At 39.9% G+C, this 20,724-nt stretch overlaps 2 protein-coding genes across 3 annotated transcripts; both read right to left on the bottom strand.

Annotated features, from left to right (window-relative positions):
* Positions 1-717: 717 nt before the first annotated feature.
* LOC101169257 (L-threonine 3-dehydrogenase, mitochondrial) lies at positions 718-6,606 on the bottom strand. Its single transcript, XM_004083686.3, has 9 exons — positions 6,477-6,606; positions 5,405-5,599; positions 3,465-3,507; positions 3,309-3,379; positions 2,799-2,948; positions 2,351-2,523; positions 2,134-2,224; positions 1,542-1,811; positions 718-1,458 (listed from the first exon to the last, which is right to left on the bottom strand). Exons 2-9 carry the CDS (start codon positions 5,589-5,591, stop codon positions 1,319-1,321), a joined length of 1,125 nt encoding a protein of 374 aa, XP_004083734.1. The 5' UTR covers positions 5,592-5,599; positions 6,477-6,606; the 3' UTR covers positions 718-1,318.
* A 3,845-nt stretch (positions 6,607-10,451) lies between these two features.
* On the bottom strand, positions 10,452-17,252 carry mtmr9 (myotubularin related protein 9). Of its 2 annotated transcripts, none has more exons than XM_004083687.4 (11): positions 17,157-17,252; positions 16,661-16,844; positions 16,114-16,222; positions 15,273-15,398; positions 15,017-15,190; positions 14,711-14,928; positions 14,416-14,577; positions 14,181-14,322; positions 13,862-14,082; positions 13,597-13,748; positions 10,452-11,933 (listed from the first exon to the last, which is right to left on the bottom strand). In XM_004083687.4, the coding sequence occupies exons 2-11, from the start codon at positions 16,840-16,842 to the stop codon at positions 11,770-11,772; spliced, it is 1,650 nt and encodes a 549-aa protein (XP_004083735.1). In that variant the 5' UTR covers positions 16,843-16,844; positions 17,157-17,252; the 3' UTR covers positions 10,452-11,769. The 2 variants fall into 2 exon arrangements, with proteins under 2 accessions (XP_004083735.1, XP_020570217.1); XM_020714558.1 differs by lacking the exon at positions 17,157-17,252 and adding an exon at positions 16,928-17,137.
* Positions 17,253-20,724: the final 3,472 nt, after the last annotated feature.

Consider the following 20,724-nt stretch of genomic DNA (forward strand, 5'->3'; position numbering starts at 1 on the left):
GTTTTTTGTTTTAGCTTAAAATATTGCTCATTCCAAAAGGCAAGACAAAATGTGAATTTGTATGGTTTAAAGTGGCTGCAAAAAGGAGGCCCAACTCCCCCGCGTGTTCTCTCGTTTTTGCGGTCTAAATGAAAACCAAAGCAAGGTCAACTGAGGCAGCTCAGATAACCGACGCATGGAAATTCAAGAAAGACCATCCACCGGGTTGTCAAGGACACTGTTGTCCTCCAGGATACAGTAGACACTCTCACATTGTGGCGGAAATGAAAAAAAAAGAAAAGACCAGCAGTTGCAGAAGACAAGGAGCTGCAAGGATCAATGGGCAAATTATGCAAAACAGAAATTTACCACAATTTGTAAGATTTAAAAATGTTAATTTCAATCTTTTCTGCAGTGCTATTGATATAGAACTGATGTTAAACAGGAAATGGAAGTCAAACAGTTTCTCTTTTGTTTGATGCTCTATATTCAGGGCCAACCATCTTTGTTGGGTTTCTTGGAAGAGTTCTTCCTTTAAAAACAAGTTTCGCAAGCCAAGGCTTGTCATGGCAATGTGCCCTTTCACTGCAAACTAATAACCATGTTATATCACCTGTGCATTGGTTATGCAAGATAGTTTTTAATCTTAAGAGACTGCAAGAAAAAAAAGATCATGTGTGAAATTGACCAAATGGACAAATAGAAAATAATCTGGTCCACAAAAAAAGTAAACAGAAGCACTTAGAGAAACAGATTTTAATGTCTTTAGGAGGAAGCTCTCACACATTCAACGACAGAATAAATAATATTGAAAAGACAGTAACAATTCTAAAATTCTTTAAGAGTTGCGCCTCAAAAGACACTAAAAGATAAGCAGGTTTTGCATTTTTTTCTTATAAAGAGCAAAATAAAATAAAATACAACTTGTGCTTGACATTTTCATTGGAAATGTGGCTAAACAGAAAAACCTGATCCGTGCTTCAAAAGCAGCTAGAAAAGCACATTTAAAAACTACACAGAAAAAAAAACGATCATTAAAAAACAAGTCGTAAAACTGCAATTCCTGGCAACACTCCTCTGCTGATGCGCCGCTCCTCGCTTATGCAGTCCCAGCGGAAAAGATGAGAAGTGAGCTAAGCAGGACTGAACAGACAAGAACATCGCAGATCATCTAACCTGCTCGGATATCTACATTGAAGCCATTCGGCGACCTTTCAGCAGGCAAGAGGACCCTTTCTGATATTACAAAGAAGTGGGGGAACGACTATATACAAACTAGGCTTCTCTGTATTTCTTTGGTCAGTCTTTACGTGGTGTGTAAAGAAACATTTACAGTGTCTCAGTTAACTCGAGCCATGCGCGTTTCCTCTCTAAAGTAGTTGAGCATAGTCTGGACCAGTTCTGGAAGATCATAGTCGTGTTTCCAGCCCCAGTCCTTCCTGGCGTTGGAGTCATCAAAGTTCATTGGCCAGCTGTCCGCTGAAAAGACAATGAAACGCAGGTTTTTTTAAGGGTTGCGAAACATGTATTTTTGTGACGGATCCATCAAAACCCAGGCTTACCGATCGCCTGCCGCACTGGGTCGATCTCATATGAGACCTCCAGCTCTGGCATCTGCTTCTGGAGCTCCCGAGTCAGTTCTTCAGGAGTGAAACTCATGGCGTTGATGTTGTAAGTTCTCATGCTGAGAGTGTCAGCTGGTGCCTCCATCACTTCCAGAGTTGCACGCAGACAGTCGTCGATGTACATCATAGGCAGCCGGGTGTCGGGTTTCAAGTTGCACTCAAACTTCCCCGTTTTGATGGCGTCGTGGAAGATCTGGACGGCATAGTCTGATTGGAAGACAATACGGACACAATTATTAAACAAGAAACGATCACAAAGGCTCAAAAGTTTAATTTTAAACTCTTAAAAAGAGCATCTGCCATAAAAACACTTGGCAGGCTCAAAGTTACTCTGCCCTTCAGTGATTTTATGACACCAGCTGCCACTTTTAAATACTTCACCAAATGACTGTAAATGTCACACTGTGTTCCCTAAACATCCTAACTCCTTTTAGAGTTGCACTTTCAACTTATTGGGTTACTACATTATAACATGGTACAGTGGTTTTTAAGATTTTAGTGGCCTTAGGTCCAAAGGTGAGACCCCTACCTGTTGTTCCACCTCCTGGTGTGGAGTCAGCAGAGATGATTCCTGGGTAGCGAAGACAGCGGAAGTCCAGACCATAGCGATGGTGGTAATACTATCCAAAAAAATTAACCACATCATTACAAAAAATGTCAAATATCCATTCAGCGTCGGCTTTACCCAACTATATTTAATGGTAATGAAAAACGATGGAAGAGAGATGGAAATCTGGGCCCCTCACCTCTCCCATTAGCTCAGCGTGGACTTTGGAAACACCGTAGATCGTGCGTGGTCTCTGCACACACAGATCTGGCGTGGGGTTGCGAGGGGAGGTGGGGCCAAAGGCACCAATGGTGCTGGGGACAAACAGACGCAAGCCATGTTCTGCTGCAATGTCAAGGATGTTGTGAAGCCCTAACAAACATGAAAATGAACAGAGTATGACATCGGCATTTAGAGCAAACTCAACAAATAGATCAACAAATCCTGGCATTAAACAATCATCTTTACATAAGACATTATACTATATATTTACTATAAGACATTTTTCAGAATAAAATACACTCAAATGCATCCAAATTAAACAAAAAATAATCTGAAGTGTTGCTCTTGTAAAGACAGTTAGAACACCAGTTGCCTATGTACTGTGAAATCAGTGTTGTAGAAGTCAATGGTGACCCCTCGCTCACCAGTAATGTTAACGGAGCGTGCCAAAGCCACGTTAGCCTCTCCTACAGCACTGAGAAGAGCGCTGTAGTGAACCAGCCAAGTGATGCGGTTGTTTACCACAATTTCCCGGAGGTTCTTGTAGTCCAGGATGTCGGAGTAAATGAAAGGCCCTGAGGGGGACACAGCAGATCAAAGAACACCATTTAAATTCAGACCCTTTAAACTTGTGTATAAAGAATGTTTCACTTTTGTTTTTAGATACAATGATACATGTGACCAAAGAGTCACAGAATATTACACAACGAGCAACGATTTCAACATATACAAGAACTGATTTCTAATATGGTCACTTTCAGGTTGCGTCTATCCAAATGTCATGTTTGTGAAATACAGGAGATTTTCAAAGAAGGTCACGATGTTAGTCATAAACTGACTTACTGGAATTTTAGGTGTAACTACGTGATAGCGGAGTCTGTAAAAGTTTTAATGTGCGTTTTATTGAGCAACAGTATCGTTTTGAGTTAACTTACCACTGTGAAAAACGCTGTTTGGTGGCTTCCTGATGTCTGACAGAATAACATTGTTCTTTCCGTACCTCATCCTGTAAGGGCGACAGTATTACATAACCTTAAAGACTTTGAAAAGAGTCACAAGACCAATGGTTTATGTTTCCAAGTCATTCTCACCTCAGTAGTTTGGCCAGTCCGACTCCAAGTTGCCCGAGCCCACCTGCAAAAGAGTGTCATGTGAGGACTTGCTTCCATGGAGACTCTAGCAGGCCTGGAGAAAAAGGTCACATCTCCAGACAACCTTCTTTGTGTTAAACTGGCATCAACGGCTGCGTTGATTGCCAGACTTTTTTTTCCCCCTAGTGGTCTTGGGGTTTTCTCCAAAAGTACATTTTGTACAAGCTTTTCCTTAGGGAAAACCTCTTGGCTTCAGTGCTTTTTGAGCAAGTGCAAATATCATGCTGTCATGCTATACATTTGCTATGATTTTGATTTGAGTTCAAACAGGGGGTAAAGTGCAGTTGGTTGAGTCTGAACTTGCTCAGTGAAATTTATCATTAGTATGTCGCCTGTGTTGTTTAGAAGCAGCAGTGCCGTCTTGATGGAAGTGTGTTTTTGACTATAATGGATGGATAAGGATGTTTAAACCAGACAGCAGTGGATGCGGTTTATGTTTCTAAGCAGAAATGTGTTTCAATTAATTCATGCATTTGTTGCTCTAAGACTAGGCAGATGTATATATTTACCCAGAGGTTATTGAAATAAAAAAATGGGTGGTCCACACTACTGCAGCTAGAATTTTAATAAAAACTGGTGGAAGAGATCAGAATTTGACAAATTTAGATGGAAACACTCCTTCATATCTCTGGAAGCTCATACTTATTGCGAATGACTTGTCATTCTGAGAATTTCAACTTCCTGTTTTTTATTGGAAGCCAGACACCTTTCTATCTATACAGCTACACTTAAAACATTCTTAGGCGATAAAGCTTATCATTAAAGATAGCATTGGTGGCCTTGAGCCATGGCTTCACTTTTGTTGCTGAAAACCTCAGTCTGCTGAGGTTCATGGTAGGACACAGCTAGTGGTTTTAAACCATCAACCTTCAATTGTGGGGACAAAAATCCACACGTTTTCCTTACCTCCCTATTCTTTTTGTCATTGTTGCAGTCACTAACCTTTATGTCTCTTGTCTTCTAAAAGATGTTCCAGTGTGGACTTTTTGTGGATTCTCGTTTTGTTTTCTTGTTACAAGTCTATTTTTGTCTTATAACAGACATTTAAACGGCTAAAACATTTTCTGCCTATCCGGTCTGCAATATTACAGAGACTACAAGGATTTTGTGTACATCTCCTTCCTCTAGTCTCAATGCTGCCGTTTTACTTCACATGCTCATAATTCTCTTCTTTTCTATCCTCTCAAACCACAATTGGTCACTGCAGATAGTTTGACTTCTCAGTCTGGTTCTGACTTTCTCACTTATTTCAATTTCAAGGGAATTTTTTTGCTTTCTGTAAATGCTTTTTGTAAATAATCTAGACCTTTTTGGAATTATATGGACTGAATTGGATTATAATAATTATTATTTTCAATCTGATGTTTTTAGCTCTTTGTGTGGAAACAAAAAAGGGAATACACCGGTGTTGCATTTGTGTTTGGGATAAAGGGTCAAAAATATGAATGGGGCCTAAATCTCTTATGGGATGGCTACAGGATCTACAGCTTGGTGGCTATTGTGTGGCAATGAGTGAATGAGTGAGGAGGTGGGACATGGAGGAGGAGCGGGTGGTGCCTGCAGGCCATCCATCGCCTCTCTGGGCTTTAGTTTGACTTGATACTGCAGAATAATTCACAGCCCCAGTTTTGTGTTTGTTTACGATCACGAAGACCCGGCAGTAGGTATCAAGACACAGTTGGGGTTAAACTGCCATTAAGAAGGCACACAGTCAAAACATGCAGATCATTTTCTGAAACTGCTTGTATTAGAAACTGAACCAACACAAACATTTACACAAGTGTGTAAAGATGACACCGTCTCAAAACAGCATGTTGTAAACTCTTTTGAGTATAAATGTTCTTAAAAAGAATCAAGAACATTTGAACCTTCTTGCTTACCAGTGATAAGCACCTTGGGGTGGTCTGTTTCAGAGAAAGACACAGAGTGGAAGCTTGCATCAGAGGTCACCTGGCGAGGGGAGAAGCTGATGCTGCGCACAGCCACCGTTAAAGGCTGGCATCCACACCCAGGGGTGCCCATTAGGGCCTGCTTGGCCACTTTGCTGAGGGTTCTGATGACAGGCATGCTGATACCTATATGGGCAAAGGAGTGGAGGTGAGATATTTGAATAAACTTGAAATTTGACTAGAGCATGCTCTCCAAGGGAATCAGGAGGTGCATACATAAAAAGGCTAAAAAGATGAAAGAATTTCACTTGTCTAGAAACAAACTATAAATAAACGTTGTGGACAGTATAAGCATATTGTCTGACTTTGTTCCCCGATGGTGCAAAGTTTTAAACGTTGGAAAGGTGTAAGCAACGTGAGTGTTTCTGACTATACGGCGAGATCCAACCAGAGCCGGACGCGTGCGCTGCGATTTGGGTGTGGCCTATTTATAGGACGCATTATAGAACCGCCTTAAACAGAACTCCCTTTTATTTTTTTAGAGACATTTAATACGCCCCGAATTGCGCACGTGTCGCACACGGTGCAGGGTTGCATAATAGACGGGGCTCGGACCCGTTCCTGCTCGCGTCACGGCGGCATCCTTCCTCCTTCCGCGTGAGATGAGAAGAGCGCAGCTTTTCTTAAAACGGCGGCGTGTCGATCCGGGAAACTCACAAAGGATTCCCGGGAAAACCACTTATAAGATCAGGACACAACGTTAACGGACGGAGGGGGGAGAGAAAAGCCAGAAACGGAAGCGAAGAAGAAGATGTCGTGCACGCTGCCTGAGCTCCCGATATAATCATTAAAGCTGCATTTTTGACTAGTTGGCTTTAAGGTTTTTTTTTCCCCAAGTGTTTTTAAATTATTATTATTATTGTCCGTATTTAATTACAAAACAAAAAAAACTTGCAAACGAATGTGACCCAAAAATGAAACATATTTATACATCTCTTCAAAATATAAAACATGTTTTAAAAATATTATTAAAAGAAAAAGGCAGAAAGGTAATTTTACTCACCAGAGATGCGAAAACGAGTTGAAAATTGAGTGACTTGCTGTAAGAAAAGGTGTCTTCCTGGTTGGAGTTCTCCCCGCTGCGCGCTGACTCGTTATCTCCGCTCAGTGTTGCATCAGCTCCAAATATCAGCGGCCATCTGGCTTTGGGGGAGCCGACTCGGCCTCTGATTGGTGGAAGCGCGGAGGTGCGGTCCGCCTTCTCAGACCACGCCCTCTCATCACGTGACCGCGCTGCTGCCTCACTTTCTGGGAAATACTTCCACATCAGATTCAGCCTCGGATTACTTAAATGCAACAGTGCTGACGTTTAAAGTTCGATTTGTTTTCACAAGGTTCTGATTTATGTGTGTATTAAATACATTTAAATATTTAAAATGTAAATTTCAAACATTTGTAGACAATTAAGTACAGTTTTTTTTCTATTACCTTCAAATTGCACGTAAACAAAACAAATGTCCAAATATGTTTAAGATGAATAAAATTACCATTTTACCAAAAATCAGTAAAAGACACCAATGCCAAAAGATCTTTAAGTAGCCTATGTGTATTTTGTTCAGGGATGCCCTGCAACAGACCTGTTCAGGGTGTGCCCCACCTTCGACCTACAGCTGCTGGGTTTGCTCCAACAACCTTGTTACCTCGAAAGGGATTTAGCTGGTTTTGAAGATGAATGGTTTAGGGGCGATTGTGAGATGGCTTAGTGGAAAAGTTTTATTTCTGTAACAAGAAAAAAGTTAAACAATTCATTGTTTTTTTATCCGTATGTCCCACATATACACCCAGAGGTGTGGTCCACATGGTTCAAAGGGAAGGAAGAAACCCTACCATCCATCCAATTATCCAACTATCTATCTTCTATTCCCACTCAGTCCTCAGCAGGGTCACAGGGTTGCTGCAGCCTATCCCAGCAAATTTGCACCCTGAACAGTTCATCAGTCTGTTGTAGAGCCAGAAGGAGGACTCTTTAAAATTGTTGATCATTTTTTCAGTTTGTGGTTACATTTCCTGTATTTGAAAAACCAAACATTTAAGGATTCAATTTTTGACATGTGATTCAGATAAGATGAGTATTTCTATTTTGAAGAGGAGTATTTTGATTCTGAATAAGTAGATATGGTTTTTATTTATAGGGCTCTCTTTTGTAAGTCAAGCACCAGATTCACATGTAATCTCCTCCTGATTCAATTTCAAATTACGTAAAGCAAAATGAGCAAACAGGAGTTACAAAATCTATATTGACATCTGATTTTAACTTTATTTTAAGGATTAGAATATAATAAATAGTATAATAGCATCTATAAAATCAAAGTTCGTAGGGCTGGGGAGCGGAACTGACCTCTTGAGCTGACTTTTGTTTGAGCAGTCAAAGTTTGTCATTAACAAACATGATGTTTTAGCAAAAGGAGTCCATCAGTACTGGCACCAGGAAGCAAATCAGTTATTGGCTGTGCGGTCATGTCATGTGACGTTTGGTGATGTGTCTTGTAAACTTGGTTGAAGAGAGTGGCACAGATGTCAACTAAACATCGACTAGTGGTGACCTGGATTCCCTGGAGAAGGCCAGACAGACTAGATAGTCCAAACGTATTGAAAGTCTGCTGTGAACCTGCGGCTGAGCCCAGGGGTTAAATGTTCTTCCTTTACCTTGTTTGGGAAACGTCCAACCAGAGAGAAACTAGACACCTTAAATTGAACATCTCCTTCACCTTTATAGTGCAGCCGCTCCGAGCTTTGGCAGTTTGGTCTCTGATACCACCTTGAAACTGGGGGTGGACACCAAAAGGGCTGCCATCAAGATGAAAAAGGATTACTATTGAGTCTGGCTGTCTTTTGGGACTCCTTAAGCAGCTGGTAGGTACAGGTGGTCCAAACCAACAACAGAGGCAAGAAATCAGGCTCAACTCTTGCCAGACTTAAGTTCTTGGGGAGGCTACAGAGAAGGTCTATTGGTTAATTCTGGTAAATCATCTGGGACCCCAGAGTGGGATGTCATTGCTCTTCCAACTGTGTTATAGTAGCAGCCTTGGAGATTTTGACCTCAACCATTGGGTTTTTTTGAAAGGTGGGAGGATTACTTTGAGGACACTGACCTACTTAATCTCACTGATACAACTTCCATTGAGGAACCAGGAGCTGAAGATTCTGAAATGGAGCCAAAGTTGAAATCACAGGGCAGTCAAAAAGAGGCAAAGCACCAGTGGTGGATGAGATCCACAAAGGTGGATTGGAGGGTGTGTCCCAACAACAGGGAGATCCCACTCTGGCTCCAGGGTCCGTTCATGATTATCACAAACAGAATAGCTTTGTAGTTTAGAGCAAGAGGGAGTCGGGTTTGGAGCCTCGTGGTTTTATCTTTGCATTTTGCAGTTCATGTAGTCCTGCTGCCCTGTGGTGGTTTGCAGTCATTTGTGAAAGTGGCTAGGATGATAATTAGCACCTCCAAGTCAGATACCAGGTTTTTTAAACAGAGAAGAGTGGTTTGTTCTCTTGAGGTAGGCAGAGAGCTCTTAACCCAAGTGAAGGAGTTCTAGTATTGAAGAGTCATGTTTGCAAGTAACGGAAAGCTGGAGCCTGAGATTACCAGGCATAAATGTACAGTTGCTGCATTAGGTTTTATGAATCCGTTGTGGTGAAGAAAGCGCTGACCCAATAAACACAGCTCTTCATTTACTGTTTGCTCTTAGATCTTTCTCCCATTACTGGTCATGAGCTTTGGGTTGTGACCAACAGAACAAGAATCCAGATACAAGCAGCTAAAATGGGTTTGTTTGCATATGGACCTTGTTTGCAATAAACAGGATAAGGTGTTTGGTCACCAGAGAGAAGTTTGGAGTACAATCGTCGCTAGTCCTCCCCATTAGAGATGAGTCGACTGAAGTTGGACATCTCTTTGGAAGGTTGTTCCAGGTATTTCACAATAAAGAAAAGCACCAGGGACGACCCAGAACCCACTGGGGGGGGGGACTATGTCCATCAGCATAGTTGAAGGAGGTGTCTCAGAAGAGGAAGGTCTAAACATTTCAGTTTAGTATTGTGCCTCCGTGACCTGACTCTGGTTAAGAAAAGATTTGTCCTTAATAAAATTAAAAAAGCAAGATATACATTCTATTAAAGAATTTCCTACAGTTATTGTGAGTTTTAGACACTGAATGGTAAAGTGAAGGAAAAAACACAAAAGTTGGCACAAGCTGCTCAACAGGGAGCACATCACCAGAACAAGAGCTGCTATTCACGAGGAAGTCAAAGATATTTCTGTCCTCACAAAGCTGTGTAATTTAACTTCTATAGTGATTGGGTAACAAGAAATATATTCAGGATGCACAGCCACATTCATGGGCATCAGATCATGCTTGCTAAAGAAAAATCCCCCTGTGCAAACCCCCCCTGCATATCTAGAAGGTTTGTTTGCAAGATAGTTAATCTATTAACTGACATGCTTTTTTATCAAAGAGTTCAGATTGCTTCTTCTGAGAATGAAGTGCCAGTCTGTCCATATCTGGTTGAACTTTGATAACCTCATTTTTGGGGATCAACCTAAATGAGGTTATTAAGGTGAGCCACAAATGTGCTAGTGGTCTGTCGCAATCCACTTTGTGATTGTTTTCAGCCAGTGTACGTCTCTACGTTCAAAATTTAACACTGCAATGTAAACAATGCAGGTGCCGCTGTGTGCCTCCATGAAGCAGCTGATCCCAGAGTTATTTATTCCCTCAGTCAACACGGCAGAGGATGACTTCATCACAGCAGAGTCAGGATTTCACATGAAGAGGCTGAGGTGTTGTTTACTCACTTCTGAACGGGGGCATAAAGACATAAAAAAAAAGAAAATCTCCTTTCATACCTCTCATCTGATTTTTTTTTTATGTCATACAGTTAAATGTCAACTGTGTGGTGGCATTCAAATGTGTTAAATTCAGTGTAGTTTGCATGTTTAAAAAGGATTTGCAGCAGATAAAGGATCAGACACAAAAACAACTTGATTTTTAAACTTTTATTGTCTTACATAACAAATAAAAGCTTTAATAAGTGTTGTGAATTTAATCTTTACAGTAATGCATTGCACAATCTTGATAAGCAGACAAAACAAGTGTTTGTTGAAGTTTAATGAGATTAATTGTTCTTCCGAGCAAGGATAGATGATTTAGCGACCTTAATCCTATTAAATATTTTGGATTATGCTACATAAATCAGTCTAGTTTTGCAGTGATAGATTATAATTTTACAATAAATGTTTTCATGTTTTATTTTTATTCTTGCACGCAGAAAGTATTTGGTGTAATGTTTTTTTTTTTTTAAATGGATAAAATACTCCTTGAGCGAGCATGTAAATATCCTTTTTCCCACAGATTAAAGTTCTTCAGGGATTATGTCCTAACCCTGGTGGTAAATCAGAATTACCATAGTAAAGCAGTGAAAGTGGATTTAGTTGGAGGCAAACAAGTTACCAAAGACAAGAACAGAACATTCATTTTGACACATAAATTAGGGCTTTATGTAAAAAACAAACAAACAAAAAACAACAGAAAAGGCAGAACGAACATTTTTCAAAGAAACTTAATTTGCTTTTGAGTTTAGGTTTGGTAAGAACATTTGCATAATTTTGTGTTTTAAAGATACTATTTCTTGGAAAAAAATGTTTTTTCACAGAAAGTGCATAACTTGAATTTTTGTTCCAACAGTTATGATTCCCACTTGGATTACCAAGTGTAGATTAGTGTTAAACACAAACATTCTTCAAAAGACTGGCGTCCTCTTTTTATCACTATGGCAACAGCCTCGTTACCGCATCATCATTTCTCTGCATCACACTCTCCAGAACATTTTTACACCACGAGTTGGGCAACTCGGGATCTGCTCCGACCCGGACCGGGATAACGAGGACGCAGAACATGGGATGGAGAGATGCCTGTTACTAATCGCAGTACAGAAGGTGATGACCCAACCTACACGTTTCATCTCAACACCCCGGAGAGCCACATACTGCCTTATCTACATATGTTGCCATAGTTACGCCGCAGTGCTTCAGTTCTATAAGCATTTGGGAAAATGCATTTAAGGAAATAGATGAATTCAACAAGTGAAGTTCTTGATTAAAAAAAAGAAAGAAAGAAAAATCACGGAATGTGAAGAAATCTCTGTATGTTGGGGACAGCATGGATGCTGATGTTAGAGGTACATTAGTGAAATTAAATAAAAAAATTTAAAGCATGTTAAATGCCTGATTTCCTAATTGTGAAATAATGTTTTACTCCTCCTCGTTTTTCTCCTTCAGTTTTTAAGTGTCTTTCTCATTTTTATGGGGTTCGCAGCACCGGCTCATCCGTTTCCAGCTCGGCCAGCTGCCGGCGCAGGCAGTTCACTTTGTTCTGAAGTTCTTTGTTGTATTCAATGATATGTACCATTTCATCGTAGGCCTCATCCAAACACTTGGAGGATCGGTTCCAGCGAAGGAACACTCCTGTAAAAAAACAAACAAGTTAAAGTAAGAATGAACTATAAGCCTCATTTTAATTAAAGTTTTTAAAACTTTCTGATGTTTGAAGTAGAAAAATGTGGGATCTAAAAAGGGTGTTCCTTCTGTATCGAGCTCCTGAAGCTAATTGGAGTTGACATCAAGCTGTGTTGAATCCAGGACACAGATTGTGGGATTTCACAGATTCACCACACACTATCAGTTCCCATCAGCCACTGGAGACCTGATCCTCCACGGGGCCTTTGGAGGTAAATAGTCATTTTCAAGTGAGTGCCTCATCAGCGCGAGCTCACGCGCCGTGGCGATTCTCAGATGTCAGCTTCATTTAGAATTTAGGGGTCAGGATAAAGTGCTGGGCATGAGACTCCCAACAAAGAAAGCTTGGACCCATTCACCTCTAAATGCACACAGCTCTTCTCAAGCCCAACTTCTCTCTGTCAATGTCTAATAAAAAAAAAAAAAAAACATTTTTGAACTTTAAAACCCCAAAAAACAAACAAAAAATAAACAAAAATATATTAGAGACTTCATTGGCATCACTAGTTTGATCACATTTTATTTTGTGGCTTTATCTAAGCCATTCAAATTGAACAATTTCACATTTTTTCAAATGAAATTTTTAGCAAAACTTTCTTGACATAATCTTTCTGAAACATTGACCTCAAGGGTTTTACCAGCCAAGTGTAAGAATGTGCTACAGGTCTAAGATTAGCCTGCATATGGTCACTGACGGAGGACAGGTTGTAAAATGTTATACTGTGTTCAGTGTCAACTTTCACTGAGGACACACCTACAGCACTGACCACATAGGGAGCAGGAAGGCTGATGGGATTCCAAAAGCCATCGTGCAAAATAAAATAAAAAAACAAATAGTCCAGGTGAAACTTCTCATTCATTTTTGGTCTAAATTTGTACAAATCAAACAAAAATTGACTTTATTCTTGGTGCCTGAGAATAAAACAGCAAAAATACCTAAGTTCTGCAGCAATATATTTTTGAAAATGAATTTTGTCTTTACAAAAAGTGACGCTTCAAACTGATTTATGTAAAACATTGTAAAGCACCATTTGATGCCTTATTTTGTATAGTGAAGAGAAAAAAAGGTATATTTGCCACATTTTGCAACCAAAAACCAATGTTAATACAGAAAAATTAAAGTGTTTTCATCCAAGACAGCTTAGAAAGACTTTCAAGCCTTTAATTTACTGAAATAAAGGCGCCCCCTTCTGGTAAGATTTTAGGGAGCCAGAAAAGAAAGAAAACGGGAAAAACGACATAAATTAGAAAAAGTGTTTGTGTAAATATTACTGTGAATTTGTATTTTTAGTGATATTAAGGACACCTTCAGCCAAGCATCGATGTAAAGTGTTACATGTCAGTTAAGGCTGATTTTAGTTAACCTGAAAACGTAAAGATTAAAGCCGTTTTAAAGGCAAAAAAACAGATTTTTTTGGGCGACATTTGCATAAACTCATATCAACCAAATGATCGTGTTTACATCAGATATATTTGAGACCCATATTAGAATAAAAGCAAGTATGGTTGAGTCAATATATTGTAAAAGAAATGTTTTGTGGCGTCAATTTTGGAAATAAAACTCAAAATTGGACGCAAGACATTTTTTGCATTTTTTTGGAGTGCAGCTTACCCTCCCACAGCAGAAGGCTCTGCGGGGCCACTGACGGCCAGATTACAAGACTGTTGGCTTCATAGAGGGGGTTGGTCAGGTGCTCCAGCTCCTGAGGCCGATTCATCCACGACCAAAGAGATACAGTCTTCTCAGGCAGAAAGAGCCTAGCTCTGATAAAAAGGGGACAAAAACCAAATGTCATTTACTTCAGATCCTTCCACCAAAAGTAAAGCTCAGATCAAGGAGACATAATGAAATTTACCATCAGTTTTATCCATCTTACCTCTCGGCTGCACAGTTGCAGAGAAAAGTACCGAACTGAGAGGCGTAGGCATGTTCAAACAGAAGCACTAGGAAGCTCTCATTGAACTCGAAGGAGCAGGGAAACTGTCGGAGGATCTGCCACACGCAGTCCAGGAAGAGCAGGAAGACGGGGGCCTCGTGGCGAGGCTTGCTGTTGGAGTACGCAGACTGAGCACAGCGCTGCTGGAACGGGTGACCTGCCTGGGAGAGATGCAATCAAAAAGACGAATGCTAAAAATGGAATTTGCAAAAATGATCACTTTCTGTCCTGTACTTTCAGAGACGTTTAAAGTTCAAACCTGGATCCACTCCCGCTCCACCAGTCTTTGGAAGCCTTTGATGGTCCTGCAGCTCGGATCAAGAATAATCTGAGCCAAGGAGGTCACCTGCAGGGTGGAATCTGTCCCCTCAGTGCCATGGACAAGAACTGAAGCCCCCTCCCTGGGATGAAGCAGATTGTCAGCAAGTCTCTCCAGCAGGTCAATTTACACAAAAGCAGAATCATCAAATGAAAAAGAACATTAGTGGCCTGACCTGTCAATACACTGGGCAGCCAGGCAGGCAGTTGTGAGGATTTCCCTGACATGAGACAGCCAGTTGGACGCCTCTAGCTTGCTCAACCAGCGGTCCATGCTGTGGGACTGATCATTACAAGCCTCCACCAGTTTTATCAGGCTCTCCTGGAGGACGTTATACCTAAAAATGAACACATTTTATCGAATTATAACACAAATAGATAAAGCAAAAACAAATATCTCCTTTAAGATAGAGATCTTGCTATGAAACATTTACAAAATCATCACTGGATCAGCTGCAGTCCTTCAATCACCTCTCAATGGATTTGTGGATCCTCCTCCACTGTGGGTAGTTTGCCTCAGACTCAAATCCCCCCCCGCGAGCTTTGGCCTGCTGGGCAACATTAATGGTGCGAGTGTCAATGATGTAGCCGCGCTTTCCAGGCCTCAGAGTGGCATTGATCAGTTTTTCGTCTTCCTTACACCGCCTCCCGTTGGTCCCCGCCAACGGCTGTCCGGCTCGCATCATCACCTGAAGACAGACATCAGGATTTTTAGGAGGATTCGCTGCTATTCCCTCAGGCAGTGTCATATCTTCGATCCATTCTAAGCGCACTTACCATGCCGTTTTTGCTGTGATAGTAACTAAGCACTGGGAAACGGCCGCCGTGGCGAAAGGTGGCAACTTTCCTCAACGCGTCATCGTCGACGTCTTTGGGTACCACCACAAGAGAGGGATATGACGAGCACACGCTAAAATCCTTATTGACTTCACTCAGCCTCCACTCATCGGTCTAAAAGAGGGAACGATACGTTAAAAAGAGGGAGAGGACTCGTCTGAGTCAGTAAAATGACACTTGTCAGATTTAAGCGGACCATGGACTCCAAGCCTTTAAATGCATTCTGTGGAAGAAAAGAGTTCCATCCATCCTCCAGGACCTCGAACATGGGCCGGTAGAAGAACGGATACATGAGGGAGACGGAGTCAAGAGTGGACAGGGCCTAGACGGGACACAAAAGCGACAACATGTTAAGCCATATTGCTTAATAAACCAAATCCAATGAAAATTGTGTTTTTGGTGTTTATTACATGTTCTTGTGGCATTTTTCTGATGATGGAGGACATATATATTTGTAAAATTCTTATTAAAACTGTATTTCTCAATATTCATATATTCAAATCACGAAACAGGAGCAGACAAAAAATGCAGTGTTTGTGATGTAGAAAATACAGTTGGTGCATCACAAGCTCTTTGCTCCGCTCAATTCTGATGCATCGAGTTGCAGACAAATAGATCTTTGTTTTCCTCGTCTGAGCTGGAATCTGGTTCAAAACTGTACGGCTGGATAGTTACAGTATTGCTCGCTATTTATTTTTTTTGCACAGCTAATGTTAAGGTTGGGGGTGTGAGGGGCTGTAAGCTAGGGGGAAGAGTGTGCAAACAGATAGGTGATGGGAAGTGGGAGTGGGGTTGCTGCACGCCTACAGTCCCGCAGACAACTCAGAGGTGAATTTCTAGTGAACTACTGCCACTCTGCAGAAACTAAAAAAAATGTGTCTAAAAACAGCATAATTGTCGTTAAAACACCACTGGGAAAGCTTTTAGAATAGATCAAAAGATGATTGGGACTTTAATCGCATGGATTATCGAGCTAGAGTTTGCAATAAAAAGGAAAAAGAAAAAAAAAACTCTGGGGCATCATTAAGGCTTTTTACCTCAATGGAGCTGGCGATGTTCAGGCATTCCTCCATGCCGGGGATGTCGAGCTGAATCACTCTCAGGTCTTTGCATTTGACGATGATGCTTCCCAACGACCCAACAAACCTACAAGAAGGAGCAAATTGTTAAACAAATAAATAAATAAAGTTTCGCAGAAGGTTGCCATCAGAGGACAAAACCCATTTAAAAGGAAAACGTGTAGATAAGCGTGTTAAGGTCTGCACTGATTCCATTACAAAGTCTCTTGTTTTGTTCAAACACTTAATATGTTTTGATTTTTGTCTTGATTTTTAATAACCTGAAGTACATACGATCGTGCTTAGATTACCCCAAATGTAAAGATAAATGCTATTTAGTTTTCCCCAAAAAATGTTTAAAAATGACTAGCACATCTGCATCTGTCATAGCAAGGAAGTACCAAAACATTGTCTGTTGATCTTGATGGAGCATCAAATAAAGACCATGCAAACAAACTGAACAGGAAACAGATGTTAAAAGCTGTCAAAACAACAGGAAGATGCTCAACTATGAATGCAGCGTCACCTCTTCTCAATGGAGTCGATGTTTGAATGAAGCAGCCACAGCTCCTCCGTGTTGTCCTGTCTGGAGGAGAGAATTAGATGGTGGCCAGTTAAACAAAGAGTCCCTTCCACGTTGGGCATGAAGGGCCGGTGCAGGACAACGCCGTCCGCTCGGGGAGTTTTGATCAGCTCTGCGAACTCCATGACTGTCAGGACACAAAAGTATGCGCACAAACACACTGGTTACTCAATTCAACAGGACTTATGTGGCGTTTCACTGCAAACTAACCACAGAAATTGATGTTGGAGATAAACTGCTGCCAGACTGACGAGTCACTGAATCAGGAAGCAAAGTGGCTAACATTAGCTAGCAGGCTAATTGTGCAATAAATCCATGATTTTCTTTAGACGTGATTTGTGTCACCATAAATATTGTTAAACGTTTAAAGTACGTCTATGCTATTAATTTTTGCAGCCACGTTTTCCACGAACGCGAAAAAGGTTTGTCAGACACTTACCTGATCCTGTTTTGGGGCTTTCGGACAGCTGGGTAAATATTCCGAGCGCACCCCACCGGAAACGTCTCCCGGAAATGTCTTTTTCCCAAAAAACTTTATTAACACAATACAAAACAACAGATAGGAGAAAACACTACTGTGCAACTATAGCACATCAAAAATATGCATTACAGTTCAGAGTTTTATGTTTTGTTTTTGAACATAGAATAAATGGCACGTTTTGTTTTAAATATGCTGCTTCTTTAAAAGATGAAGTGTTCTTGTAGCCTTCGCATGTGTTCTTGTTTTGTAAGAGGACTTAAAGTCCTAATAATAGATTGCAGTAAAACAAGGTTGTAAGCTGGACCATTCACATTATGAATATGGTATTTCCCAAAGATAATCAACAGTTGAATTATAAAAATGACATTTTTTGATAAGCCATGTAATTCAAATATAACATGACATAAAAAATATTAATTTTGATGTCTAGATTCAATTTTGTGATGAATAATTCTTCCAAATCCGACACAATTTATTTGTGTAGATACAAATAAATTGCAGAATGGCTTCCCTTCTTGACTGGCAAAAAACACAAGATTCTTTGATCCTTATTCTAAATTCTGTAATAATTTGATATGACATTTTAAATGAAACTTCTTTTATTTCGTTATTAATGCAGTATTTATGAACAGGAGAAATAGCATTTTCCTGATGTAGGTCACCCATGGTTGAAAACCAAAAAAGCTTTACAGCAGGTGGAACTGAACGAGAAATCTGATTGAACTATATGGTGCATCCTTATTGTGATGTCCACATCTCCAATAAAAACTCTATTGATTTCAGCTCAATCAAGTTTTAATGATATATGTTTTAGAAACTGAAAGTTTTAGAAACTGAAGGGAGATGGTACGATTGCATCGAATACAACGGCATATTCTTTCGGTGTCACTGGTAAGCCAGAACTCTGAAGAAATTCTGAATATGACATGAAAAAATCATAGTTTAGTAACTGACCTACCAACAGTATTCCTCTGTCAAACCATGAGCAGTAAAACGATTATTGGAATTATTATTAATTATTGGATTAAAGGAATTCTTTGCAAAATCCTTTGCAAAAAAACAGAAAAAACAGTTGCTAATAAGAGATCTGGACTGAGCAACCCCCCCCCCCCCCCCCCCCCCCCCCCGCGTACCAAATAGGGAGTACCTGCTGGCTCCAAGAAGCCAAAATCCCATAGACTTCTATAGATAATAAAACAGCTATTACTCAGTCATTTTATTTGACAGAATGACAATTCTTGCTCTGAAGCTTGTTTTTAACATGTTCTTGTTAATCCTAACTTTTTTCATGATATTGTTGCTTAAGCACAGGTTCCTCAAGGTACAAAATGACCAATCAGATGCCTGAATAAAAGCACTCGGACCAATCACTGCTTAATGTCGTCGTCTGGACTTATTGGATGTACCTATACATTAAATGAAATTGCATATTAAGCTGATGTATGGCATCAAACTCTCTGCCTGTGCAAATCAGTGAAAGTTGATTTGCTGTGGCAACCCCTGAAGAGATATGTAGATGTATAAAACATTTTACCTGACTAAATATCAGCCAAATTAGGAAAAACATAACCACAGTGATCTGCAACTGTAACAACAGTAAATGATAATCACACAGTTTCAAACTATCTTCATAAGTGTGGGCGATATATATATGAGGGATATCTTTAAATATCTTGTTTTTGGTATAAATAAAGTACAGTATAATCACTCTTGCGTATCCAGCATGTATGTTTAATAACAAAAAAGGACTCTAGGTGGTAGCAGTGTGACATTTTTACTCAATCTCTTCTGCAGGTGCCTGAGTGGGATCATTCAGAATTAACCCATCCATCCATTTTCTTACCCCACTATATCTCTTTCTGTGTCACTGGTTTACTGGAAAGGTTGTCAGTCGGTCACAGGGGACACAAGGACTCCCACACACACTAACAGGCACACCTAGGGACACTTAGAGTGACCAACTGACCAAGGAAGCATGGTTTTGGACTGTGGAAGGAAGGCAGAGTAAAAGGAGAAAACCCACGCATGCACAGGGAGAACATGTAAACTCCACACGGAAGGGTCCCAGCTGGGATTTGAACCAGGGCCTTCTCGCTGTGACCACTGTGTCACGGTGCAGCCCCATTCAAAATTAATATAAAGTTAAAATGTGTGCAGTTTCTATGTTTCTGTGAAAAAAAATTATATTTAGCAAGTTTAGAAATAAATTGTATTGTAAATAATGAATCTACAAAAAGGATTACATGTTTAGCCTGACTGCTGTGATTTACTGTACTTTCAAGTGGTAGAGAAGTTAAACAATAATAATATTAACGGAAAATAATCAAACAAATGATCAAATCTGAATACCTACCTTCTATTGATACAAATGCATTCTTGGTAGTTTGCATTGATTTAAAAATCTTGTGAAAGGAAACCACAATTCAACAAGACAATTACAGACAGTGTGTAATGTTGCTAATGTAATGTTTACAGACCCAAGATCCCGAAGTAGAATGCAGGCAAAATGACTAAACTGTGAATCCTATCAGAAAAAAACAAAAATAAATGTAAAAGAATATGTCAAATAACCTTTTAGACTATGAAGATCGTTCTGGTCCCTTCATGCTGCAGAAATTCAGTACATTAAAAAGAGAAATGACAAACAACACTACAAAATGCTTTGATGCATGTCAATCAAATGCCCAAGTGGAAAATCTGCTGATCAGTAACATTTAAAAAAAAAAAAAAAACTTAAACAATCGTTTCCTGCATGACAAACAAGATGTTGTTTTGAATTTTCCTTTTTATGGAAGACATAATGACTTTTATTCTTTACAATGATGGTTTGTTCATTATATCATTTGCATATTGTTTTTCCAGCATTTTTATTACAAAAAGGCTGTTCTAGAATGTTTTAACCTTATGCCAGAAATACATTGAAATGTGAGATTGAAATATGTTTCTGTTTAAGAACCCCTCTGAAGCTAAGGTGATGTTTGGTCCTTCTGCAAAAACAAAATCCCTTTTACCGGTACTTACCCCAGAAGTCAAATGTATTACAATTTGTGTTAAAAACACACAAATGAAACGTTTTTCTTGTCTGTGTTTGTTGCTTAAACTTAATTTTAAGTGTTTTATTTGAAGTTTATATTATATGAAGCTATAATCTGAGTGAACCACATTCTAACAGCATCACATATTTGCACTTTTCTTTGCATATTTGCAGCCTTTTGTGTTTGAATAACTGCATATTTGGCAGATTTGCCCCGTTCTGCCAAACTGTGCTCGTCAGACAGATGGCCTCATATTTTACCAGAATCTCTGGAGTTGAAAAGTTTGGTCCAAATTCATTAGGAATGGCATCAGGTGACAGCATAAAACGAAGTACACAAACAGGCTGTGAGCCAAACTGCTAGAGCGAGGAGTTTTGATTGGATAATTAACAAATTAAGTGAGAAAAGACAAGTTTTTTTTTGCAATTTCAATTCGCATATTCAAGTTTGTTGCTAATGAAGGAACCTGGAGCTCATTCTGTGTGATATCC

This window comes from Oryzias latipes, chromosome 24, assembly GCF_002234675.1.
Source record: "Oryzias latipes chromosome 24, ASM223467v1".
NCBI lineage: Eukaryota > Metazoa > Chordata > Actinopteri > Beloniformes > Adrianichthyidae > Oryzias > Oryzias latipes.